The sequence below is a fragment of the Nerophis ophidion genome, linkage group LG21, assembly GCF_033978795.1.
Source record: "Nerophis ophidion isolate RoL-2023_Sa linkage group LG21, RoL_Noph_v1.0, whole genome shotgun sequence".
NCBI classification, from domain to species: Eukaryota; Metazoa; Chordata; class Actinopteri; order Syngnathiformes; family Syngnathidae; genus Nerophis; species Nerophis ophidion.
In genome coordinates, this window is record NC_084631.1 from 16,051,473 (window position 1) to 16,078,476 (window position 27,004).

At 37.2% G+C, this 27,004-nt stretch overlaps 3 protein-coding genes across 3 annotated transcripts in view; 1 reads left to right on the top strand and 2 right to left on the bottom strand.

The window, feature by feature from the left end:
* LOC133539822 (nucleoporin NUP42-like) overlaps positions 1–9,589 on the bottom strand; it is a 41,350-nt gene extending 31,761 nt beyond the window's left edge. The window contains exon 1 of the mRNA XM_061882056.1: positions 9,541–9,589. The gene's annotated coding sequence lies outside the window, so the exon portion shown is untranslated. The remainder of the gene's footprint in view (positions 1–9,540) is intronic.
* On the bottom strand, positions 5,191–12,903 carry LOC133540256 (nucleoporin NUP42-like). The gene is made up of 8 exons (XM_061882849.1): positions 12,811–12,903; positions 11,012–11,114; positions 9,365–9,611; positions 9,163–9,257; positions 9,017–9,075; positions 8,870–8,938; positions 7,918–8,017; positions 5,191–5,788 (listed from the first exon to the last, which is right to left on the bottom strand). Exons 1-8 carry the CDS (start codon positions 12,901–12,903, stop codon positions 5,334–5,336), a joined length of 1,221 nt encoding a protein of 406 aa, XP_061738833.1. The 3' UTR covers positions 5,191–5,333.
* Positions 12,904–18,135: 5,232 nt separating this feature from the next.
* LOC133539454 (protein phosphatase 1 regulatory subunit 36) overlaps positions 18,136–27,004 on the top strand; it is a 57,540-nt gene continuing 48,671 nt past the window's right edge. The window contains exons 1-4 of the mRNA XM_061881452.1: positions 18,136–18,198; positions 18,277–18,341; positions 18,449–18,532; positions 18,625–18,761. Coding sequence (XP_061737436.1) covers positions 18,277–18,341; positions 18,449–18,532; positions 18,625–18,761 — 286 coding nt within the window. The 5' untranslated portion in view covers positions 18,136–18,198. The remainder of the gene's footprint in view (positions 18,199–18,276; positions 18,342–18,448; positions 18,533–18,624; positions 18,762–27,004) is intronic.

Sequence of the window (27,004 nt, forward strand, 5' to 3'; positions counted from 1 at the left end):
TAACCACTAATTTAATAAAAGTTAATAAAAATTACTCCAAATTCTTATATTTGGCATGAAGCCAAGCAGCTGTGTGCACGTCGATATATGTACATGTTATGTATCTATATGTTATGTATCTACATGTTATGTATCTACATGTTATGTATCTACATGTTATGTATCTACATGTGCACAACAGAGGAGCTAGTTTACTTATGAGAGTAGCGTACAGTATGTGTGTTTGCGAGAATGTCATCGTGTTGGCTGTGTGAGTGACATCGGTGAGTGAGTGGGCGAGTAAAGAGAGAGAGAAATGTAGCGTGTTCATTGCGCAGAAGAGTGATGAACAGGTCCGGTTGTGTCCTGCAAAACTAATAATCAAGCAAACAGATTGTCACGAATCGGCAGCCTCGTCATTCTGACCCGAAAGCGGAGCTTAGCAGACAAATTCCCAGGTGAAATGAAGGGTGTTACCCCTGATGAAAACATCCACCCTGGAAGGAACGTCTGCCCTGTGCTCCTCTACTACGGTCTGCACCGGAGCTGAACAGCAGGACAGGTGTAACAACATTATTACCTGTCACTCTTTATAACTGTTTGTGAAGATCTGAATACTTATTGTTTAAACGTTTACCTAAGTTTGAAGCAACGGTGGTAATACTAATCGCCACATTTGGCGAGGCGTGTTTTAAGGCACAAATTGCAGCGCGGCACCTCCTTGTTTAAAGTGTTACTTTTGAAGCCCAAATACCCGCATATTGTACTTCACCACATTGTCATTTTTTGCCATTCCTCCTCTCTATGATGTCATTGCTTGTATGCACTTTGTGTGTGCGTTCTGACACACTCAATATATAGAATATATATACATGCTATATATACATATACATTATATATATATATATATATATATATATATATATATATATATATATATATATATATATATATATATACACACACATACTTATATATCTTTATATACATATAAAACCCCGTTTCCATATGAGTTGGGAAATTGTGTTGGATGTAAATATAAACAGAATACAATGATTTGCAAATCCTTTTCAACCCATATTCAATTGAATGCACTACAAAGACAAGATATTTGAGGTTCAAACTCATAAACTTTATTTTTTTTTTTGCAAATAATAATTAACTTAGAATTTAACGTCTGCAACACGTGCCAAAGTAGTTGGGAAAGGGCATGTTCACCACTGTGTTACATAACATTGTCTTTTACTAACACTTAATAAATGTTTGGGAACTGAGGAAACTAATTCTTGAAGCTTTGAAAGTGGAATTCTTTCCCATTCTAGTTTTATGTAGAGCTTCAGTCGTTCAACAGTCCGGGGTCTCCGCTGTCGTATTTTACGCTTCATAATGCGCCACACATTTTCGATGGGAGAGAAGTCTGGACTGCAGGCGGGCCATTAAAGTACCCGCACTCTTTTTTTACGAAGCCACGCTGTCGTAACATGTGCTGAATGTGGGTTGGCATTGTCTTTCTGAAATAAGCAGGGGCGTCCATGAAAAAGACGGCGCTTAGATGGCAGCATATGTTGTTCTACAACCTGTATGTACCTTTCAGCATTAATGGTGCTTTCACAGATGTGTAAGTAACCCATGCCTTGGGCACTAATGCACCCCCATACCATCACAGATGCTGGCTTTTGAACTTTCCGTCAATAACAGTCTGGATGGGTCGCTTCCCCTTTGGTCCGGATGACACGATGTAGAATATTTTCAAAAACAATTACAAATGTGAACTCGTCAGACCACAGAACACTTTTCCACTTTGCATCAGTCCATCTTAGATTATCTCGGGCCCAGAGAAGCCGGCGCCGTTTCTGTATGTTGTTGATAAATGGCTTTCGCTTTGCATAGTAGAGCTTTAACTTGCACTTACAGATGTAGCGACAAACTGTATTGAGTGACAGTGGTTTTCTGAAGTGTTCCTGAGCCCATGTAGTGATATCTTTTAGAGATTGATGTCAGTTTTTGATACAGTGCCGTCTGAGGGATCGGAGGTTACGGTCATTCAATGTTGGTTTCCAGCCATGCCGCTTACGTGGAGTGATTTCTTCAGATTCTCTGAACCTTTTGATGATATTATGAATCGTAGATGTTGAAATCCTTACATTTCTTGTGAATGCACTTTGAGAAACGTTGTTCTTAAACTGTTTGACTATTTGCTCACGCATTTTTGGACAAAGGGGTGTACCTCGCCCCATCCTTTCTTGTCATTGACTGAGCATTTCTTGGGAAGCTGTTTTTATACCCAATCATGGCACCCACCTGTTCCCAATTAGCCTGCACACCTGTGGGATGTTCCTAATAAGTGTTTGATGAGCATTCCTCAACTTTATCAGTATTTATTGCCACCTTTCCCAACTTCTTTGTCACGTATTGCTGGCATCAAATTCTAAAGTTAATGATTATTTGAAAAAAAAAAAAAGTTTATCAGTTTGAACATCAAATATGTTGTCTTTGTAGAATATTTAACTGAATATGGGTTGAAAATGATTTGCAAATCATTGTATTCCGTTTATATTTACATCTAACACAATTCCCAACTCATATGGAATCGGGGTTTGTAGTAGCAGCAGCAATTGGGACTTATGTTATCTCTGCCCATTCCAGTCTGATGACCCCTTACAAACACCCAAAAGCGAAGGACTTTTGTTGCTAGAAAAGGATCTGAAAAATTTCATTGAAATTGCAAATGCTATACCTTTATGTATAAATGTCGCAATTGATCCATTGACTGATGGTTCAGGTATCGCATCAACACTTGTATTAAATAAGGCCAAACACCACAAACACTGCAGAAGCTACTGTCTTAGTTCTCGTGTTAAAAAGGCTAGAAAGCATGAGTATCATGCTGCCCTCTCCTTATTAAGTCCTAAAAAGCTTCGATCAAGTCATCCCCAAACCAGTGGTATTCATTGTGTGATATGTGAATATTTCATATAAACATTAGAAAGGAATCATGCATGTTGCACCAGGTTTTAGTCATAACAACGCCCAAGTTACTTCCAATGTCTTCAGAATAGCAAAACGCCACTTGGAAATATGCAAATTAGGGGTCGAGACACACCCACAAATAAAAATGAGCATTTCAACACATTTCTAATTGTCAAAACACATGAAATAGACACAAAGTTTACATTTGTAGCTCATCTGTTTCAAATGTTACAAGCAGCGGCCATATTTGATTGGCCGCTGTAGCTAAATCATTTAAGTATGCCCTGTGCCAAATTTGGCGCTTTTAGACTAAAGTGAATGAAAATCTCCCTAAGGTCCTCCACTAAAATGTACTGTTGTTACTTTACATCAGGGGTGTCCAAAGTGCGGCCCGGGGGCCATTTGCGGCCCGCAGCTAATCGTTTACCGGCCCGCCACACATTCTGCAAAAATGGCAAAGTTGATGGTATTGCAAAAATTTAAAAAAACATTTAAAAAAAGTGGAATGAGGTGAAATCTAATGAGGAAAAAGTGGCAATGTTGACACAAAGCTGCCATGCAGGCAGGTTTTTGTTCCTTTTGTCTTTATTTCCTTTCTTTTCCATTGCTCAAGAAAAAAAAAAGGACAAAAAAAAATCCATCTAATAATAAATTATTTCTTAAAAATTATCACTTTAAAATGTTTTATGTGGAAAAAATATTGCGTATGTTGTGTGGTTGCCGTATAAAAACATCAACGTTTGGACGAGAGAGCATAAAACAAACAAAATAATAGTTCACACTTAAAATCAACAGATATATCTGAAGTTTATCTTGAAATTTAAGTGTTAAAAGTAAAAAAACAACTAATAAAAATGTATCACTTTATGAGTGGGGAACCTTTCGGATCTCAAATATATTTAGTAGAATTTTATTTACTTTGATTACTCAAAAATATTAAATAATTAAAATCAATGATTCCTGCATTATTGATCTTTGAAGGCTTTAATTGCTAAATAAAGGAACTCTCCTGAAGGAATCAATAAAGTACTATATATCTATCTAAATATTGCATATTTCAGTTTTACTATAAAAAACAAAGTTGTCTTTGACAGAAAAGGTATAAAACCGTATTTGTTTTACTTTATATCAACCTCAAGTTGATATAGAGATTTACTGTAAGCATTAAATAAAAAATAATAATAATAATTTGACTTATGTTTAACATTTTAGTGACTGAGACCTTCAATGCTCCCCAGGGGGCCTAAAGATTTAAAAAAAATCCATATATTTTGTTATGGTTTTAAAAGGAACAATATCAAAATGGCCCCCGCATGCTTAAATTTGTGGAAAAAGTTTGGACACCCCTGCTTTACATCAACAGGCCAGGAAGTGATACATGGTCACAATCACTTGGCCTTCAAAGCTGATTCTGGTATTTGTGAGACTAAATACTGTATATATTTCAATGACTGGTGTTTAAGGTACTCCCTTTGTTGTGCGTTGTGTGTGTGTATATATCTGGGATAAGCGGTGGAAAAAAGGGATGGATGGATGGATATTAAAACTGTAACTTTTAGTGGGACGCTGCACATTTCCTGTCCCCAGAAAAAAGTTCAACATAGAGCAACTTCTTTCGGACGTCACAGTACTCGGTATCCCCCGTTTCCTTCACTGTTCCCCACTTTGCCCTGGGAGGATTTGTTGAAATCAAAATTAATTCAGAAAGCTCTCATATCCTGGCTATGTAGCGGTCTCATGTCACTCAGTAAGAAAACAGTATTCGAAGCTAGGGTTGCATGGGAAAAAGAATGAAGTGTGGATTTTACTGATGATTGGTGGGCTAAGGCCATCGATAGAATGAAGTCTGCATGGTGCCTTCTGCCTACTCAAGACCGCGAGCAGATGTTATTGCATTCTCATCTCTCCAAGCTCGGAGAAGAATACTTTATGAATGGAAGTCTCCCAAGTCTCCTCTCTCATCATTTTTGGCTGAAAGATATTATGCTCGTCATCAAACTTCAAAAATTAAATACAATCTGAGAGGGTCTTTAAACAAGTTCCAATCAAGGTGGCGCCCCTTTATCTCCCACTTCGATAAGCTGAAGCCACTTTCTGATGACTAAGTAGCAACTCTGTCTGTTTGGTAACCAAGTTACTCCTTTCAAGACGTGTAATGTGTGTACATTTAGTGTACTTAGCCAGCATTGTCTATAAGAAGCTTGAACACTCATGTAGTTTTTTTCATTCACTTTTTATTTCATTTTATTTTATGTGCATTTATTTATTTTGTCCAAGGACTGTTTGGAGTGTGAGGAGTGAGGGGTTTGTTATAAATATTTCTATATGTGCATCAATATGAATGTATAAAAACTTTATGTAAAATAAATAAATACATGTGAGCATTAAATGGCAAGCATTGCAGCAGGAGGCGGCTTCAGAGGAATCAGGCCCAAAGTGAACCTTTGTGCTTTGAACTGATCCAGCTCCTCCTGGGTTAGCTCGCTCTCAAGGGAGTAAAGACCGCCTGAGGTTTCCACCGCACGCACCTGTCCTGGCAAATTTCCTGCAGGTGCGCCGGACTTCTCCATCGCTTTGTTGGTCTCGGCTGTGGAGGAGGAACCTGTCCCTGAAGATGGAGCCGCAAGTTTTTCGCCAGACGAGCGGGGGGAGGGGGAGCCCGGAGGTGCATCAGAACTTGTAGACTGGGTGGCGTCAGACCCGGAGGGCGGTTGTGTCACAGCTGGGATGGCACCGCTGAAACCTGGAGGAGATGTTGGGGCCAGTGGAGAGCCTAATCCACTCGCTGGAGAAGCTAAACTGATATTAGTTGCTTGGGCTGGTGGTTCGGCCTCAAACCCTAAAGAAGAGCAAGATGAGGAATGACATGTTTGTACGTTACACATCTACCGCTAAAACCCTCCAAGATCAGAAAAATATAACATCCACAGACGATGAGCTCACCAAACATCTGACTAAGAGCTGCACCAGGGCCATTTTTTAGCTCGCATTACTGGCCTATAGTTTTAAAACGAATGTAATATATTTTTATTCCGTCTTTCAGGATTCTGCAGGCTTTTTTTTTTTTGGTAATTTTTATATGTTCTGCACATTAAAGGGGAACTGAACTTTTTGGGGGGAATTTTGCCTCTCGTTCACATTCATTAAAGATAAGAAAACAAATGTTTTTTTTGCATTCTAACGTGTCAAAATCGTCTCGTTCTTGCTGGCTAAAAAATTAGTCTGTCAATGATTAAAATGATCAAAATATGGTAAACATTGTACATATTACATACTGTTATGAACGTGTCTGTTACTACATTATCTACATTAACTTGCAGTTTGTTTATTAAAATGTTGTAGTGTTTTGAAGTTGTTTTAGAGGGCTTTGAAGGCTACAACAATGATTCTCATTAGCTGTTTTTTATCTTTAATGCCCCCCCCCCAAAAAAAACTGTTCATGTCTCTTATAATGATTGTGGACGACAGGTAAAATGCCAAAAAAAAGTGAAGTTAACTGTTGGTAGTGATCTATATCCATGGTAATTTTAATGAACTTATTCTGGATGAATAAAGGTTAAATAAATATATGAATACATGTAAACTCGTGGTGTGTTATCCAGAAGGCTTAGTGCTGAAGACGATGTTCAGAAGTAAGTCTGAGCTACACAGGAAGAAGAAAACTTTGCTGTTTAAGCAATAAATAGTTTATATATTGTTATATGTTGCTGTTCCTGCTTTGTCTACATAAGAAACAACAAGTTTTGATTAGACAGTTGATGATTGATGCGCGCCTTTCAGATCAGAGGCAAATTCAATTGTGGAAAATGACGTAGATTGGCCAAAATGTACTGGTAGGCTTTGGGCACTGGACAAAGTTGCGAGGTCATGCGTATTTACAAGAAAATGGTTGAATTTGCGCGATCATTAATTCATGCAAGGACTGTTTTCTCACATGCAAAAGTAGATATTACACTCATTTATTGACCTACTTTGGACAGGTTTTAGCATCTTTAATGCACTGTCATAATCAAAGTTGATGTTTAGATGGTTAACTTTTTTTTAAACACTTGTATGAACATGAAGGCTCTAAATATTAACTTTGCCTGTTAACTATGTTGTACAATGATAGTTATTGTATTCAGCCAAAAGTTTAGACTTGTATCAACACATTTGTAAGAATTTGACATATGTTGACAAGTTGACATTAACTGTGGCCAAATTAAGCACTAAAGTAATATTTGATTGATGATAATGCAAGTAACCCTTTTAAATGCAACAAACATTTTTCATACTGTAGTATTTTTTACTACCAGTCTAATTGGAAGGCAAATAACTGAATTATCTTAAATAAGTAAATAAACAAAACAATAAAATACACTGTTAATTTATGTTATCAAAAATTGCGCTTCAATATTGAACATCTTGAAGTGCAGTTTATCTCAATTGGTAAAAAACTGGATCGGGTGTTTTTGTTGTCTTTTTTTAATTTCCAATGCCATCACAACATACTTGCTCATTCATCTGTGTTGAAGCAGTTTTAAGACCAAATATTCCCACACACAGATGTTTGCCTTTACAATCATCTTTTTCCTCCTAAATGTTCTTACTTAGCAGTGCTTCTCACTGGCGAGACAATGTCCGTGTATTCTGTCTGTAAGCTAGCAGCTGCGTCTGCTCACACCGACACAAAGATTGTTGATGACTGACAAAAAGCTTACTTGGTTCACTAAATCCATTCTGCTGTCAAATAAGCGTGCTCAGGTGCTGAGAGCGATGTACAAAGTGAGACAGCAAGTATTCATTTTGAAAGACAGAAACAAAGAAAAAAACAGACCTGGGAATTTACCAATGCTAAAAAGTTAATTTTATCGTTCAATTAATTTACTTTTTTTGGCCAAGGTCTACTTTTTAATGAACCGCAGAAACCCTGAAGAATGCATTCACAAGATTTCTGAAACTGACCCTTGGAAAAAAGTAAACTCTTACCTTTATTGCCAACATCAAGGGAAGAGGACCCACATCCAGCAGGTGCTGAGCCAAAGCCACTTGACGAGGTCCGAGGTGCTGGATATCTTAGTTCTGCAATCTGTGAAATTATCAAACAATTAGGTACTGCATCAAAAATAAATACATGTATCAATTAGGGCTGTCTTCAAATATTTGAATATTCGAGTGGGAGTAATCTGATTTGACAATTAACCTTGCAGTTGAATCGTCTGCTTTTAAACTAAGTTAATTTCTGCGCGTGCCTCGCATGCAGCAGGTGTGTTGGGAGGAAACATTGTTTTCATCATGTCTTCTTTAAATATTACAACAATATTCTTCTGTGCAGACAAATAGTTTTCAGAAAGTAAGAGATAAATCTTAATCTCGGTTTTCACTTGCTTCCTGGTGTGACGTCACGTCTCTGAAATCAGCTGGCCGTGTTTCAGCGACCTCTTATTATATTCAATCTACCGCTTAACTCTGCTCTTAAAAAAGGTAATGATCCTTCTGCAGGTTCACGTATGGAAACTTTGTGCCGACTTTTACATCCTCTATTTGGTTAAGTTTGATGTCCACTCGGTGCTGCGTCAAAGCCAAGGACTTCACACACTGCAATTAAGCCTTTTTTTGTGAGGTGGAAAAAATTGCGAATTAGATCTTTGTATTGTTCATTTTCATATAGTACGGTGTTCCTTTCACATGTGCCTTTAATTAACTTTGAAATATTCACATATATGTGCTAGAAAACATCTATGCGACATTAGTCACACCTAGTGACTAGTCAGTATACACTATTATATATCTTAGATTTGTTCCTCTTAAATAAATAAAAACATCCCACATGATCGTAGACAATGGGCAAAATCTAACAAATCAGATTTGACTATGAAAATGTTGAGAAGAAAACCGCCCTAGTATAAATATTCAATATGAGTGACTGGGTGTGCCTCACCAAAGCTGCACGAGTAGATTGATTCATTCGGTCTCCCCACTGAATGAGCAGCCAGCTGATGCGATCGAGCTAAAGAAGTAGACCAGGACCAAGCATTAAACACTTTTTACACCAATTCAAGATTCCAACTTTCGAGGCTACACTTACGTAACTCTCGGTGGAGTAATATTCAAACCTCTGCTCTTCTGGAGATATGTCTGCAAACCCTACAGTGGTGGGGTGAGAGGGGAGAGACATCATGTTTATCTGCTGATGTAATACTAAAACATATGTCACGTGTGTTTGATACCGACCAGAAAACGGTGCCTTGGAGCCGCTAGAACATGAAAAGCTTGACTGGTCTGAGCTCTCCCAAACCATCATGTCACTCTGAGTCTGAATGATCTCCCTGAGAAGGACAAGGATGTTAACATTTTTAGGGGACGACATCAGAGGGCAATTTTTGCTTTTACGTCATTGTTGCATGATTCATAGTTAAGGAAAATGACAACTCACAGTTTTTGCTCTTCATCTTCTTCATCCTGTGCTGGTCCTCTGTCTCCTTCTCCTCTTCTTCCACCCCGTTCATCGTCCCCGCGGTTGATGCCCACTGTTGAAACACTGTTTTGAGAAGAGACGCTGAATTCGGAGCTCTTCAAGCCGTGTCCTCTCCCACCACACTGATTACTCACACGGGAGGACACTTGCTGGCTATGTCCTCCTTTTTGGTGAGAGGGATTCACCGGAACCTTGTTTCTATGCCCTGAAACACACATAGGAGTGACATTGGAGCATTTTTATCAAAACAGTCGAGACAGTCTGGGTTCTGTTTGAGGGAGTTTTCCCTCGCCTTCGTCTTGTTCACACTGCAGGTCAATTCCAAGTTTTTCCCCATATGTGACCTGTATCAGAATTTTTATTGTCAGTATAAACAGTGCAATTCTAAATACTTCATATTCGACCCAGGCCTCTTTCGTATGTGAATATAAATGCGATGTATCAGTGTGAACGCTCCCACACTCAGGTCTTCAAGCAGACATTGAAGCAAATTATTCCGTAGAACTGTGGGAGCCAAAATACTTCTTCTCTTCTTTCTTATTCTCACATGCGCAATAATTTTGGTTCAGAAAACGTTGAATTTGATCACAAAAAAACCTTGAAATTGTCACAAATGTGCCAGTACTGAGACCGACTAGAGCTGAAGCCAATTTTACTTCTGTAAACACTGAAGTGCTCGCTACGTCATGTCTGCAAGAGGGTCAGTTTGCATTCACATTAAAAATCACATTTTTTTTGTAATGTGAAGGGCTACTAAAAAGACTGGATTTGACCCAAAAAATTTTTAAATTGGACATTGAACCCGGTGTGAACGCAGCCTAAATGCTTCAGTTGGTTCTTTTTATGTACGAGGAGACGAGTTCTGGACCTTTTGTATGTATAGTGTGCCTTAAGATAACTTTTTTTTTTTAATTATTAGCCTCTCAGAAGTTAGTTATCTAAGTCATTGACTATATTTTTGTAAACTGTTAATACCAATTGTTCCATTAAACACAGAGATCAGTCTACCAAGTCAAATTGCTTGCGGCCAATAATGCTGATTCTGAAATGGCAGCTATAGAAATAAAATTAACTTTACTTGATTGGTAAAGTTTTGGTCATTATATTTGATATATAAAAATGAGAATTAAAAAACAAATAACTAGATTAAAAAAAAATACTTTTAATTTTAGATGTCATATAACAATATGAAAATCATCAGAAAAACAACCTGTATGTGTCCAATCACATTGTGTTGTGCATTACAAACTCAAAAGCAATTCAGCTGCTGACGCAGAAGCTAGCTTGCCTCTTATTAATGCCGTAGCAGTGTGAGTGTCTCTGTGAACAATGCGATGTGTTACTATGCCAAAAAAAATACCAGTGTTCGCTCTTACAATAACTGTACAGCTTAGTTATTGTACAGGTTACGGAAAGTAAATGAAGTGTAGAGCCCATTTAAACGCAGCAGACAGAGTGTTAAACATGGCTTTCATTGGTCATGCAGCACTTTGTTGTTCCTTTCAAAATAAGACATCCTGCATGCCACCCGCACCAAATGCCCTGCTAACACTCTGCTGGGAAGAATAAAAATAACAACACTGGATTCATAAGTGTATACCTCACCAGCCACCCCGAAAATCCGCCAGGCTTCATGCCTCAAAAGTCCATGAAGACGCTTCCGCCGGCAAAGAAGCTGCCGGAAGAAAAGCCGCCGGCCATTCTCATTTCAGCGCCGTCTGAAAAGTGTAAAAAGCCCGTCAGAGACGCCCGTGAAGCCAAGGTGTTTTGCAATTTGCTCATGAGAATAACATGACGGCAGTGGACAGAGCGAGCGAACAGCGAGCCTTGGCGTTCCCCGCATTAGCGTGGCAATTGGCCTGCTAGGGTGGGCCTTCATTTGATTTCCACTCTGTGTGTACGACAGGTGAAGCTGTCAATGATATCATCCGAGAGTAGCGCAGATAAAACAATACATGAATCAGTGATACATTTGATCGCTGTGAAATCAGAGATGCATTGGACCCCCGCCCCCACCATCGCTGAAGACACTGGACCTCTCCACAGCAGACCTTCTGGACACACTTTCTTTTTTAACCACCCTATTTTTATATTTAATATTTATTTAAGTACAATTTATGTTTACATTTTTGAGTCCATTCAATTGTTTTATTTGTTCATTCATATATGATAAAGTTATTATTTTCAACTTACAGAACAATGATAAAAATTTTTACAGTAATGAGAAATACAAGTTTAAATCCTTTTAACTGGTTAGTCGTTTTAAAACCAAATTGATTGTCAGTGGTAATGTATTTTTGAAACTAAAAAATAAATTCAAATATTTTGGAGCAGAGGCATCCTAAGTGTGGCCCAGAAGCCATTTGCGGCCCGCAGCTAACTTTTTTTTACAGCCTGCGACAGATTTCACAAGGCAAAAAAATATATATATAATGACTTATATAAGTTGATCTTGAGATTTAAGCATGAAAAAAAAAATATATATATATATATATATATATGTATATATATATATACATATATGTGACTTAACACTTTCATGAGTGGGGTATTTAGGATACCTTTAAACAGACTTTTTTAAATAAACTGTCATTATTCAAAAAACTATAATGAACCAAAAGCAATGTTGTTATGAATGCTTAACAAGGCTCTAATTACTTCACATCAAACATTCCTTTTTAAACTTTTTTTAGGGAAAATATTGCGAACCCCAGTTTATAAAATGTTCTTTGGTCTTAACATGCATTTGAGACACATATTCATTCTATCATCCATCCATTTTCCTACCACTTGTCCCGTTCGGGGTTACGGACGGAAGCGGGGATTGATGGAGTCTATCTCAGCTGCATTCTATCATGCTAAAAGTATACTTAAACCACTTTCTGTCATAATGGTTTTCTACCTAATATTTAGACAATTAGTAATGTACGATTTAAATGGATAACTAATCGTTATTTTAAAGGAGTAGTTGTCGATTATTTGAGTTTAGTTGATACATTTGCGAACGAGTAAAACGGAAGTTGCTGACTTTTAGCGCATGCGCAAACGGATAATCAGTTTTCGTCCCCCCTATAAGCCAATCAGCTGTCGTGTATTTAAACAGCAACTTCCGGTTCCCGAATTTGAAAAAAACGTCCGTTAATTACGTTATAATAGTTTAGTAACTGATGATTTTTATTTATGCCATATAAACTATAAAGTGACAATCAAACAGTCTTTGGATTACGTTGTTCAATTGAACATTTACATATTACAAAATTACATTGAAATAAACCAATAGTTTTTTTTCTTCTTCCAATTCCCATTCATTAAACGAAAATATCAATTACCAAACTATACACTAACCCTAAAAGCGCCCAACCATTTGTTTTAAAATACAACTATATACACATAACATATCTTACCTGTATCTCCTCTGGAGTGCTGTTGAGAGGTAGAGCGGTTATAGCCTCTTCCTCCTCCTCCAACCGGGTGCTCGTTCCAGCATTTAACACCATATTGACAACGTCCTTGCATGAAATACTTACAGACAGTCATGATTTCTCTTTTTATGGCTTTAAACTTAACCGTCAGCTTGTCTTGTCGCTCCTACTTGCTCCACTATCCACCTGTCAACTCTATCAGACCGCGCATGCGCTAAAATGTCGTCACTTCCGTCGCTCTCAATTTTCCCACTTCTGTGACGTCACCTCTGAGCTTCTCCTTACCTTCGTTGCCATGTGTTTCCATCTCAACAGAAAATAAACCAACAATCTGTCATTTCCATGATATTTTTATGAAATTTGTATTAAGCCTACGCTTCCTTGTTTGAGTGTAAAAAGCAGCGTTGCTTCACTTTCGGTACCTGAATTGGCGCACTTACGTTTGCTGTAAAAGGGTCTATTGGTCACAATTTGGCAACCCTGCTCGCCACGCCCCTTTCCCGTGTCTTCTTGTGACATAGAAGTGACCTCTGATTAAACTGTCACATGATTGGTTAAGCACAGCAGCCACTTAAAGCTCTTTTTTTTAAACCTTTATTTTTAATATTCAACATTTACATATACGCAAATATATAATAATAATCAAAACAAGTACAGAAACAGTACAAAACAAAACAGTGCCAGGGGGTTGTAATCTCCATAAGCAACTTAAGTAGAATGCAATGTGTAGATATATATATATATATATATATATATATATATATATATATACATATATATATATATATACATATATATGTTGTGTGCGTGTGTGTGCATGTGCGCGTGCGTGTGTGTTTGTGTGTGTGTGTGTAAAGTCATTGAATCATTGTTATCACAGCTTTTTTGTTGTTAGAATTAGAAAGCTTTTGGAAGTAAAGTTCTAATTATTTTTTAAAGGCACAAAAAACATGTCAGGTATAACATTTATGAATATTAAACTTAGCCAATAGTATAATGAGGTTGCAAACGTAAAATTCATTTTATTTTATTGTTTTCATACTGTGTAAATCCAAACAGCACATCTTTAAAACAAAAGCACAAATTTTCAATGAATATTGTCCAGAGTGAAAGGACGACAAATGCCTGCCATAGTGATCGAGTGCTTTCCCAAGTCCAAAACCGTTGTCCTTCTTGTATCTACCCACCATAGTCTTTACAAGGTAATAACCATGAATGATTTAGAAAGAAATCTCTTTAACTTTGTTGGTAAGTAAATACCTGTTAGGAAGAGATCAAGTTTTGACCCAGCAGATGTCATTCACAACATTATTCCAGAGCACAATTACATAGGAGACAGACACACTATAATTTTGGAATAAGCTGCAGATGTTTATGTTATTTTTCTGATTATAACAAAGTTTCCCTACAGGAGTGTCAAGTGGATCATTCACAATTGTAACAGCAGAAAGAGGAAATGAGTAAGCCCTGTACAACATAACAACACCACATGGAATGGCATCAAAGGCAAAGGCAAATTGTTTGGGAGTCACAGGGACCTTAATTATTGGTAATTAAAAAGTTTACCTTCCTTATTGAAAAGCTGAGTCACTAAACTAACACCATTCTTGAACCAATTGTTGAGGAAAAGAGATTTACTCTTTTAACATACGTCTTTATTGTTCCAAATGAAGTATTTCATTGGTGAGACATTGTGCTTGTAGAGAAGAGACCATGCCAGAAGGGCTTGTTTGTGGAAGTATGAAAGAGAAACAGAAATCTTATCAATGTTCAAGTTACACATTATCAATAATTTTAGGCCTCCAAGATTAGAAAATACATGATGAAAAATGAAGTTCCAAATTGAGGTAGGATCTTTCAACTAGTGTCTTATCCAATTAATCTTGAAGGTGTTGTTTAGTGTAGTGAAATCCAGAACATCTAGACCACCCTGATCGTAATTGTTCATTTCAACAGATTTCTTAATATAATTAGTTATGTTTTTCCAAATAATGTCAACAAGTATTTTGTCAATAGTCTTACATATTTCTTGGTTTACATCTTAATAAGTCTGGAGATAAATTCTGCTTTGGAGAGTAAGGTTCTCTCTGAAGCCATTGGTAAAATCTTTTATTTTTTTTATCTACAAATGGAGTAAAGTTCAAGACCGATCTAGAACTCCGATTTTTAGAAATACATATTCCTAGGTAATTAATAGTCTCCTTAATTGGAATTTTACATATAGACAACATTTTACATCCCTTCATAGCCTTTAGTTCACACTTATTCACATTTAGATGGGGAGCGGAAGCCAAAGAGAATACACAAATCATATCCGAGGCAAGAGGAATTTGAGAAAAGTCCTTCAAAAAGAATATTGTGTCGTCAGCCAGTTGGCGGATACTTTTTTCTCTCTCTAATATAGAGAGCCCCTTTAAATGACTAGTTTGTTATGAACTGTTAATTGGGTGACTAACAAAAATAGATATGGAGAAATAGGACAACCTTGCCGTATCCCACGTTTTTAATTTGAAACCTGGAGATGTACCAGTTTTTAACTTTATTGAGCTATTGCCATTGCAGTACAAAGTCTTGATTGTTTTGTGGAAAAAATTGCCGAAGCCGAATTGGTCAAGTGTCTTGACGAAAAATCAATGTTCGATCGAGTCAAAAGCTTTGTCGAAGTCCAAGAAAACAAGGAAGCCTTCATCACTAATGAACTCTGGGTAAATCAGCATCTCAAGTACAAGCCTGATATTAATTGATATGTGCCTCCCTCTCATAAATCCTGACGGTGTCTCGTCAATTAATAATAATAATAATAATAACTACAATCTTATAGTCATTGTTTAGAAGGCTCATTGGACGCCAATTATTAATGACTAGAAAATCTTTGTTTGGTTTAGGTCAGTGGTTCTTAACCTTGTTGAAAGTACCGAACCTCACCAGTTTCCTATGTGCATCCACAGAACCCTTCTTTAGTGAAAAATAAAATGTTGGGTTTGTTTCAAAATCAAGATAAAGTTATGTTTTTTTACTGCTGCACAAAATGAACAGTGCCTGAACATCACCTTGTTCAAAGAACAAAACCAACACCGTGAATGAACTCACAAGAAATTACACACCTGCAAATCAAATGGAACATTAGAGGGAACATTCTTTGGGGGTATCCATAACATCATCGGCGGTCACTCGAATGAGTATGATGATTCTCCTGGTAGGGGTGTATCCCTTTATGGAGGAAGCCTGTGCATGACTTTGTTTTACGCGGGGAGACTGGTGCACCGACAGTCACCACATGATCCTTGACAGGATCGGGTCAGGGTCCAGTGGTATGGAGTCCAAGACGACTGGGGACCCCTTTTCTGCTGCAGCCGTTGTGGTAGTTCTTAAATCTACCATCTTGTGCCTGCTCCGCCGTTGAGGTCTTCACCGTATCCCTGGCTAGGGGGCAGTCAGGTACTAGGCCTTTGCCAAGGGCCACCTGGGGTAACAGTAGCAAAGGGGTTAACCTCCTAGTACCTAGGAGCCTCCACTGCCGGATGGACTTTAAAGTCATGCACAGGACTCAAATATCCATAATACGCCGATAGGGAGAAGTTGTTTGTTCGACGGTGAGTCAGGTGAGTATTGACCTCCACGGCGGAGGCTCCGCCGAACCCCTGCCCTAATGTAAACATTGCAATGACGCAAGACCTCATTGCACGTATTATTGTGCGACAGCACCCTCTAGTGGGCGAAACGTCGCTAAGCTGCAACATGCAGTACATTGTACACTCCGTAAAACATGACAAAAATGAGTTTACTTCACAAATTATAGCACCAACCTTGTTGGAGACCGTAAATAGCTACGATGTACACGTTAGTAGTAGCTTCATCTTCCTTTAAACTGTGGAGCTCACATTATTACCTTAGAGTTCCCGCCCCAGTACATTTTTCAACAGCTGCTACTCATTTACGACAAAACGGCTTGTGGTGGACATTTCAAAATAAAAGTTCAACACTTATCACTGCAGTAGGATGAAAAACATTAACTTAATTCCAGACGGCGGTCGAAATTGATGGATTTATGTAACTAAGGTATAACAGTGAAGTGAATTATATTTATATAGCGCTTTTTCTCTAGTGACTCAAAGCGCTTTACATAGTGAAACCCAATATCTAAGTTACATTCAAACCAGTGTGGGGGGCACTGGAAGCAGGTGGGTAAAGTGTCTTGCCCAAGGACACAACGGCAGTGACTAGGTTGGCAGAAGCGGGAATCGAACCTGCAACCCTCAAGTTGTTGGCACGGCCACTCTACCAACAGTAGCTCGTTTACTTCAGATGCAGCCATTTGTTCAACTTAGTTACGCTCGTGATGTTCCTCAAAGTTCTGTTTTATGTCCGCTCTTTTTTATGGTTTGGGTTATTCAACTGGTGGCCTTGTGATAGACTTACTAAGAATAAGGAAGCAATGGAAACAAGCTGATTATGCGTCCATGGTGGAAATGTATGTGAAAACGAGTCTTTATTGTTTTCTATCTAAACAGATGGCTGAAAAGACTCAGTATCAGGAAATGTTTGTTTAGGAGTGTATTTTCCAGATGGTAACAGATAGGCCATATTTTAGTGTGGGAAAAGCTCCCAATTTGGCAAAAAAATAAACACAGTAAATAAGTTCTCAGGAAATTACTGGCTGATATTTGGATTTTTTTCACAGTAACATTTACAGTAATGCACTGTGAAATATTTTGACACAGCACACTACTGTAATTGCAGAGCTACGATTTAACGATTGATTACAATAAAGTTACAATAAACGCTGTAACTTCACAAATTTGTTTTTCATAGTTAACATCCGTCTTGGTTTAACATCATGCCACCACTTACTCTACAAGATTATGCGAGGTAGTCTGTGGAACTTCTTAAGAGAGACATATATATAATTATAACATTTCACTTCCAATGAAATGTGAGGATACAATAAGTTTACAGTCTTTTGTTGTAATGCTACAGTAAATTTATATTTCAGTATTTTACTGTGAAATGCTGGGTGAAATCCTGGTATTTTTGTGGCCAATACACAACATTAGCTACATGTTTACTACTGTATGAGATCCAATACAAGACTTGTTTATGTTGAATGTCTTTATTATTGCAACAATAGATTGCGGTATGGTAAATGCAATTTAGTGTTGTTTCAATCAAATATTCTAAAATAATAATAATGATGTAAAACAAAAAGTACATTTTTAAAGCTGCCCTGAAAGAGTTAAAGTTTTTTGCTGGGAGGAGACATGCTATTCTCCTATTGGCTGTTGCCTAGTTACCGTTTGCAACATTTGAAAACACAAGAACTGAGTGACGGTTGTCACGTGGTAAAATACACAATACAAGTCGACACAAAAGGTAAGTTAGGACAAGTGGAATTTAAGGATGCTTACTGGTCAATACTCAACATTTTAAATTGTTTTTTTCCCCTTACAGATGACAACAGTTCCCTCTAGTGGCTGGATGTGGAATGATGACAGCAACACTTTGGAGTTTAAGCGGTGAGAAAAGGTTTAAACGTCCTACTCCATTCATCCAATTCTCTACCGCTTGTCCCTACTTTGTATGTAAAATACTAGAGGTATTTTGATATGGTGACTTTTAACAGCCCTGCTGCAGAAAAGGATGGAGTTTTGGAGAAAGGAAAACCGACTTGTGACCACATGAAGGATCTTCAGAAAAGATCAGAATGGTGACATGTTTGTACTTATTACGCATGCAGATGAAATATTTAGACGGTTATTTGCGTGCAATTCGCTTGTTAACAGTAAACCTTCCTCCCAGGTTGGCTGATGTCTGCATCTTGACCGCTAGAGGACACCAAAGCTCAAAGAAGAGCCTGAGTACAGCCCGTTTGAATGCATACAGAGCATCTGTGCTGGAAAAGCAAGGCGATCACGTCACTGTTGATGACGTCAAACGTGAGTTTTCATATTTATGTTTAGTCTTTATTTAAAAGGACAATGCACAAAAACATGAAGTTCAAAGACAGATATGTTCTGTATCAGATTACAGCTAAATAGCTAATTTCCATCTGCAGTCCCTGGCTACCTAAATTAAAGAGATACAAAAATCATGCAATAAAATCATTACAATAAAATCATACCATATCTCAAAATCAAATTTAAAAAAGCCATAAAATGCCCTTTCATGGACACATACTTAATATACAATTCCACCACATCTCATTTACATCATCACAGAAAGACAATACATCCTCTTGTTCACATCTGTCATCATTTATAAAAACAACCATGATTTTAACAGAAACACCTCACAATTTACAACAAAAATGCTGTCATGGATGAATATAATACACATTAATTTGATCTGTCAAACACAGTGCCCACCTCAGTGACCATGTGTGCAGCTTTGATTGCTCCAAAACGACTTTTTAACTTATTTGTAAATGTAAAGTAATCTGTTAAACTTTTCAAGTTTGTTGTGAGGTTGTTCCATTCCTTTATGGCTTTATATGAAAAGTCTGATTGTGCAAAATATGTTTTACATCTGGGTATGCTACACTGCCCCCTGGTGGAGGCTCGCATGTTTCTGGTTGACACAGCACATGTAAACTGGACAAAGTGCTTAAGTGGCGCTGGTGTGGTGTTATTTAGGATTCGATGGGCCATTCATATTGATGCTAATCTTTGAATATTAGCTAAATTTAAAGGCCTACTGAAATGAGATGTTCTTATTTAAATGGGGATAGCAGGTCCATTCTATGTGTCATACTTGATCATTTCGCGATATTGGCATATTTTTGCTGACAGGATTTAGTAGAGAACATCCACGATAAAGTTCGCAACTTTCGGTGTTAAGAGAAAAGCCCTGCCTCTACCGGAAGTCGCAGACGATGACGTCACAAGGGTGAGGGCTCCTCACGTCCTCACATTGTTTTTAATGGGAGCCTCCAGCAGCAAGAGCTATTCGGACCGAGAAAACGACAATTTCCCCATTAATTTGAGCGAGGATGAAAGATTTGTGGATAATGGTATTGATATCGAAGGACTAGAAAAAAAATTTAAACATAAAATAAACTAAAAAGTGGCGGCAGTGTGAGCGTTTCAGATGTAATTAGACACATTTACTAGGATAATTCTGGAAGATCCCTTATATGCTTATTGTATTAATAGTTTTTTGCAAGATTGTAAAGACATACCTCGAGGTCGGATGGCTGTGGTGAACACGCAGTGTCTCAGAGAGAAGCCGAGGAGCCAAGCTCACAGCTGCCTTTTAAACAGCTACTGCAGGAGGACGAATATTCCAATGATGTCTCCGGTAAGATATATATATCACAATTTTCCCATCCAAAAACATGCTGGTTGACGTAGAGAAACATGTTCGCTTGACCGCTCTGTGTTAAAAAAAAAAAAAAAAACACCGGCTGTTTCTCGGTGCTAAAGACAGCTGCAATACACAGCTTTCCACTAACACCATTCTTCTTTATAGTCTCCATTATTAATTGAACAAATTGCAAAAGATTCAGCAACACAAATGTCCAAAAATACTGTGTAATTATGCAATGAAAAGAGACGACTTTTAGCCGTAACTGGTGCTGAGCTAATATTTCCTGACAGTCCGTGACGTCACGCGTACACGTCATCATTCCGCAACGTTTTCAACAAGAAACTCAGCGGGAAATTCAAAATTGTAATTTAGTAAACTAAAAAGGCCGTATTGGCATGTGTTGCAATGTTAATATTTCATCATTGATATATAAGCTATCAGACTGCGTGGTTGGTAGTAGTGGGTTTCAGTAGGCCTTTAACAATCTATATTTTTAGAGAACTAAACAGTGATGGTGGTGTTGGGGTTTTCGGTCAAGAATTTTGAGCATCTGTTTGTGCAAAGTTTCCCATGGCCTCAGAGTCATTTTGCTTGCCTGCGACCAACATGTTATACAATAATAAAAACGAGACATAATCATTGCATTAAAATAAGTTTGAGCTGCCTCCAGGGTTAACGAATTCCTGATACATTTGAACGTTTTTATGTTGTATTTAAAGGGGAACATTATCACAATTTCAAAAGGGTTAAAAACAATAAAAATCAGTTCCCAGTGGCTTGTTGTATTTTTTGAAGTTTTGTTCAAAATTTTACCGGTCCCGGAATATCCCTAAAAAAACCTTTAAAGTGCCTTTTTTTTTTCGCTCTCTGCCAAGACACTGTCCATTTTCCTGTGACGTCATACAGTGTTGCCAATGTAAACAAACAATGGCGAATAGCACAGCAAGATAGTGACATTAGCTCGGATTCAGACTCGGATTTCAGCGGCTTAAGCGATTCAACAGATTACGCATGTATTGAAACGGATGGTTGGAGTATGAAAGTATTGAAGAAGAAACTGAAGCTATTGAGCGAATAGCTATTGATGCTATTCATAGCCATAGCATGGCCGAATAGCTGCGTTAGCATCGACGGTAAAATGTGCGGACCAAACGATCAGGACTTTCGCATCTTGTGACACTGGAGCAACTTAAATCCTTTGATTGTTTTTTTTTTGCATTAAATATGGGTGGAAGGAAACGTAATATAGTTGCAAATGCATCTGCAGGTTATCCATACATCTCTGTGCCATGTCTGCTTTAGCACCGCCGGTAAATAGCATGTTAACATCGATTAGCGTAGCATGTTAGTATCGATTAGCGTAGCATGTTAGCATCGATTAGCTGGCAGTCAACATCAACAAAACTCAGCATTGTGAATTCGTTGACTTTATAGTTGCAAATGCATCTGCAGGTTATCCATACATCTCTGTGCCATGTCTGCTTTAGCACCGCCGGTAAATAGCATGATAGCGTCAATTAGCGTAGCATGTTAGCATCATTAGCTGGCAGTCACGCCACAACCAAATATGTCTGATTAGCACATAAGTCAACATCAACAAAACTCACCTTTGTGATTGCGTTGAATTTATCATTGCAAATGGATCTGCAGGTTATCCATACATCTCTGTGCCATATCTGTCATCGCCGGTAAAATGTGGAGACACTCTGGCACATTCAATGGGGGTCTGGCGGCAGACACTTTCGCATCTTCGGGCCAGTCGTGCAACTTGAATCCCTCCCTGTTAGTGTTGTTACACCCTCCGACAACACACAGACGAGGCATGATGTCTCTAAAGTTCCAAAAAACAGTCGAAAAAACGGAAAATAACAGAGCTGAGACCCGGTGTTTGTAATGTGTTGAAAATGGCGGCTGTATTACCTCGGAGACGTCACGTTCTGACGTCATCGCCAAAAGAGCGACAAACAGAAAGGCGTTTAATTTGCCAAAATTCACCCATTTAGAGTTCAGAAATCGGTTAAAAAAATATATGGTCTTTTTTCTGCACCATCAAGGTATATATTGACGCTTACATAGATCTGGTGATAATGTTCCCCTTTAAGACTCTGGCACATCTGTTTGATATGTTTTTTAAAGCCAAGTGTTGGGTCTAAAATGACACCCAGGTAACGATATTCACTAACATTTTGTATTAGCTCCTTATTAACCCTTATATTTGGATAGGATGACATTTTATATTTGTTTACAAAATACATTGTTGCCGTTTTCTTAATATTTAATGTAAGACAAGAGTCATGTAGCCATCTTGCCACCTTCTCCTGTAAGTTTTCTGGCAACCATTTCAGCGTCTTTTCCCCAAGTATAAATAACCGTGTCATCTGCATACATCTGGATATTTAAATCCTCACATACAGATGGCAGGTCGTTTATGTACATGGAGAAAGGAAGAGGGCCGATATTAGAGCCTTGTGGCAGGCCGATATGAGTTGCAGTGAAACTGGATGTTGATTTATCAATACGGACACATTGGGTCCGACCACAGAGATATAATCCACGCCAGAGTATATGTCCACAGTTTAAAAGTTGTTAATTTTTGGGGTGACTGACTGTATCAAATGCCTTGCGATGGTCTGAGAATATTGCTCCAACTACACCTCCATTGTCAAGGTTTTCTTTGATTGTTTCTAATAGAACGCAACATGCAGTTTCGGTCGAGTGATTTGCCCGAAACACAAACTGCATTGGATGTAGGTGGTCTTCATAGTCCAAAAGTACTGTGAGTTGCTCAACGATCACTTTTTCTATTGCTTTAGATATAACGGGGAGAAGACTAGTTGGTCTATAGTTGTTGATGTCTTGTTTATTTCCTGCTTTATGGATTGGGATGATTGTGGCAGTTTTCAACATTGTAGGGAAAGTGTTTTCTGTTATTGATTTATTTATCAATTTTGTTATAGGAGCAGTAAGACTATCTTTATACGTTTTTAGGAAGGAAGTGTCCAAACCGTAAATATCTCTAGATCAGGGGTCACCAACACGGTGCACGCGGGCATTAGGAAGCCCATAAGGACCGAATGAGTAGCCCGCTGGTCTGTTCTTAAAATAGCTCAAATAGCAGCACTTACCAGTGAGCTGCCTTTATTTTTTAAATTTTATTTATTTACTAGCAAGCTGGTCTCGCTTTTAATTCTAAGAGAGACAAAACTCAAATAGAATTTGAAAATCCAAGAAAATATTTTAAACATTTGGTCTTCACTTCTTTAAATAAATTCATTTAATTGTTTAAATAAATTGATTTATTTCAGAAAGACAATTTTAGAGAAAAAATACAACCTTAAAAATGATTTTAGGATTTTTAAACACATATACCTTTTTACCTTTTAAATTCCTTCCTCTTCTTTCCTGACAATTCAAATCAATATTCAAGTAAATGTATTTTTTTATTGTAAACAATATAAAATACATTTTAATATAATTCTTCACTTTAGCTTCTGTTTTTTCGACGAAGAACCTTTGGGAAATATTTTCAAACTTATTATGATTAAAATTAAAAAAAAAATATTCTGGCAAATCTAGAAAAATCTTTAGAATAAAATTTAAAACTTATTTCAAAGTCTTTTGAATTGCTTTTAAAATTTTTGTTCTGGAAAATCTAGAAGAAATAATGATTTGTCTTTGTTAGAAATATAGCTTGGTCCAATTTGTTATATATTCTAACAAAGTGCAGATTGGATTTGAACCTATTTAAAACATGTCATCAAAATTCTAAAATTCATCTTAATCAGGAAAAATTACTAATGATGTTCCATGAATTATTTTAAAAATTTTTTCAAAAAGATTCAAATTAGCTAGTTTTTCTCTTCTTTTTTTCGGTTGAATTTTGAAGTTTAAAGAGTCGAAATTGAAGAGAAACTATATTTCAAAATTTAATTTTCATTTTTTTCGTGTTTTCTCCTCTTTTAAACTGTTCAAATAAGTGTTTTTTCATCATTTATTCTCTACAAAAAACCTTCCGCAAAAGGATTGACAGACAGTTACCCATTTTATATATATATATATATATATATATATATATATATATATATATATATATATATATATATATATATATATATATATATATATATATATATATATATATATATATATATATATATATATATTTATTAGAGGCAAATTGAGCAAATTGGCTACTTCTGGCAATTTATTTAAGTGTGTATCAAACTGGTAGCCCTTCGCATTAATCAGTACCCAAGTAGCTCTTGGTTTCAAAAAGGTTGGTGAACCCTGCTCTAGATCGTGAATTTGATAGTGCAGAGAGGATTTTGTTTACCTTTGTTTCATTTGTTAATTCTAAACCTAGGCCATCCTGAATAAATGGCAATTCTTTGCACTGATTTTGAGGAAATGTTTTATTCAGGGTTTGTACAGACTGGATGAAATGTTCATTAAAATGATTACTTATGTCCAGACTGTCTGTGACAGTAGTGCCATTGATATCTAATGTTATAGTGTTGTTTCTTGTTTGTTCTCTTCCAGTGAGTTTGTAAATGGTTTTCTATAACTGTTTAATGTTCCCTTTTGTAGATTTGATTAATTCTAAGTGAAAGTCAGCCATAGCCTTCGGCAGCAGCATTGTAACTTTGTTCCTCAAACTTTAAAAAATAATCCGATCCGTACTTAGACCTGTTTTAATTGCTCTTTTGAGAGCTGAGTCACAATTTTTCAACAGAGTCCAAATTGTTTCATTAATCCACAGTATTTTTATTTTAGCACTTTTCTTTCTGGGTTTTGTTTTAGTGTATTTACAGATAATCTCTTTGATTTTTGTCATTAGGTCATCACAGGCTTGTTCAGTGTTTATCCAATTTATGTCACTCCATGGTACAGTTTTAAATTCATCCTCTAGTAAGTGTTGGTCTTTTTTAGGGTTATAGGTCAAGCATTTTTGTGCACCTTTTTGGCTGTGATGCCTAAATCTTGACAATTTTCGTGTTATCAATGTGATGTTATGGTCTGATAAGCCGTTTAGTAAATTGTAAGTTTTTTTTATGCGATCAGGTTTATTAGTAAATACCAAATCCAGCAAGGTTCGGGGGGAATGTGTAATTCTAGTAGGGCTGCTTATCATTTGTGTCATGTAGAGGCCGTTTATAATATCCTTAAGTTTTCTTTCTGCGTGACTTATTTAGCCAGTCGACATTAAAGTCCCCCATAGCGATTAATTCTGTCATACTGTGCTGCTTGAGGATGTCTAAAAATGAATTGAGAAAAATGTCTTTAGCTGTGGGTGGTGGGTATGCTACAATTACCTTGAAATACATTTCTGAGGACAATGTGATTTTAATTCCAACACACTCAAGATTATCTACTGGGAGGGTTATTTGTTCACTTTTAATCTTTTCCCTTACATAAATCATAACTCCTCCTCCTCTCTGACTTAATCTGTCTTTTCTGTAAATCTTGTACCCTGGGACATTAATTAGAGCAAAAGGTGTTGTAGGTTTTAACCATGACTTCGATAGACAAAGGTAATCCAGATTAGAGTCTGACAGTAACTGCTGGATTTTTTCAGTCTTTTGGAAAACACTTGTAATATTAAGGTGACCCCCAAATATTCCTTTGGGCTTTGAATTTTAGTCCCATGATATTTGTGCATGGTTTACAGTTTGAAACATCTTTGTGGCTCATTGTTTGGAAGTATATATATATTTATTCTTAACTTTGTACATAACATTACTTTGTCACATTTTGGGTGATTCCTTTTCTGTGGAAGTGGGTTTCCAAGTGCCAAAACAATAGCTATAAATTCTGCTAAAACTTGGTCAACTTGACTGTCGCAGCTAGGACCTTGACCATGTAGTAGCATCACGTGTTCCGTGTTGTCATTTTATATATATATATATATATATATATATATATATATATATGTATGTGTGGGAAAAATCACAAGTCTACTTCATCTCTACAGAACTGTTTCATGAGGGGTTCCGTCATTCATCAATCTCCTGATGATTGAGGGAACCCCTCATGAAACAGTTCTGTAGAGATGAAGTAGTCTTGTGATTTTTCCCACACATACATATTGCGCTCTACCACAGCATCGAGCACTATTCTCTGGATAATCCAATCAAGATATATATATATATATATATATATATATATATATATGCATATGTATGTATATATCTTATATACATATATACACACACACAGGGATCAATAAGGTACTTTCTATTCTATTCTATTCTATTCTATTCAATTCCATAAACATAAATATATACATATGCATATATACACATGTGTATAAATAAACACATACATACCGTATTGCCGGGTATATGTTATCCGCATGCCTCGTTTTACCGCCGGGTCAAACTCGTTTAGCAAAATAATTCGCGCATGCTTCGGTTTATGACCCGGCCCTGCTTGTATCCGGCAAGGACAAGTCACAGGTGGAACAAATCCTCAGTACTGAACTCCTTAATATTTGCACCTGGCTCGCTGACAACAAGCTATCCATACACTTAGGTTAAACGGAATCCATCCTATTTGGGTCCCATATCAAACTTAAGAAGGTCAGTGACTTCACTATTAAATGCTTCTACTGAGGAACGAGATCCCTCTACCGAATCTCCTCTCTGGTCAACAAAAGCACCTTGAAGATTCTAGCGGGAACTCTCATTCAACCCTTTTTTGATTACGCTTGCACCTCCTGGTACCCCAGCACCTCCAAAACCCTCAAATCGTATCTCCAAACATCCCAGAACAAGCAACACTTCTGCAAAACAACTGCGATGGCGTCGTTTGGCATCTAGATAGCAACAAAGACCACATAATTGCCATTTATGGCTCTGAAGCTTAGAACTTGTTG

What these genes read in the sequence shown, in the direction of transcription:
- LOC133540256 (XM_061882849.1), bottom strand. Translation starts at nt 12,903, where the DNA reads ATGGTGTTAAATGCTGGAACGAGCACCCGGTTGGAGGAGGAGGAAGAG. An exon ending in GCACTCCAGAGGAGATACAG is followed by an intron (nt 11,115 to 12,810) that starts GTAAGATATGTT and finishes AGACGGCGCTGA; the next exon opens with AATGAGAATGGCCGGCGGCT. An exon ending in CTCCAAGGCACCGTTTTCTG is followed by an intron (nt 9,076 to 9,162) that starts GTCGGTATCAAA and finishes CCACCACTGTAG; the next exon opens with GGTTTGCAGACATATCTCCA.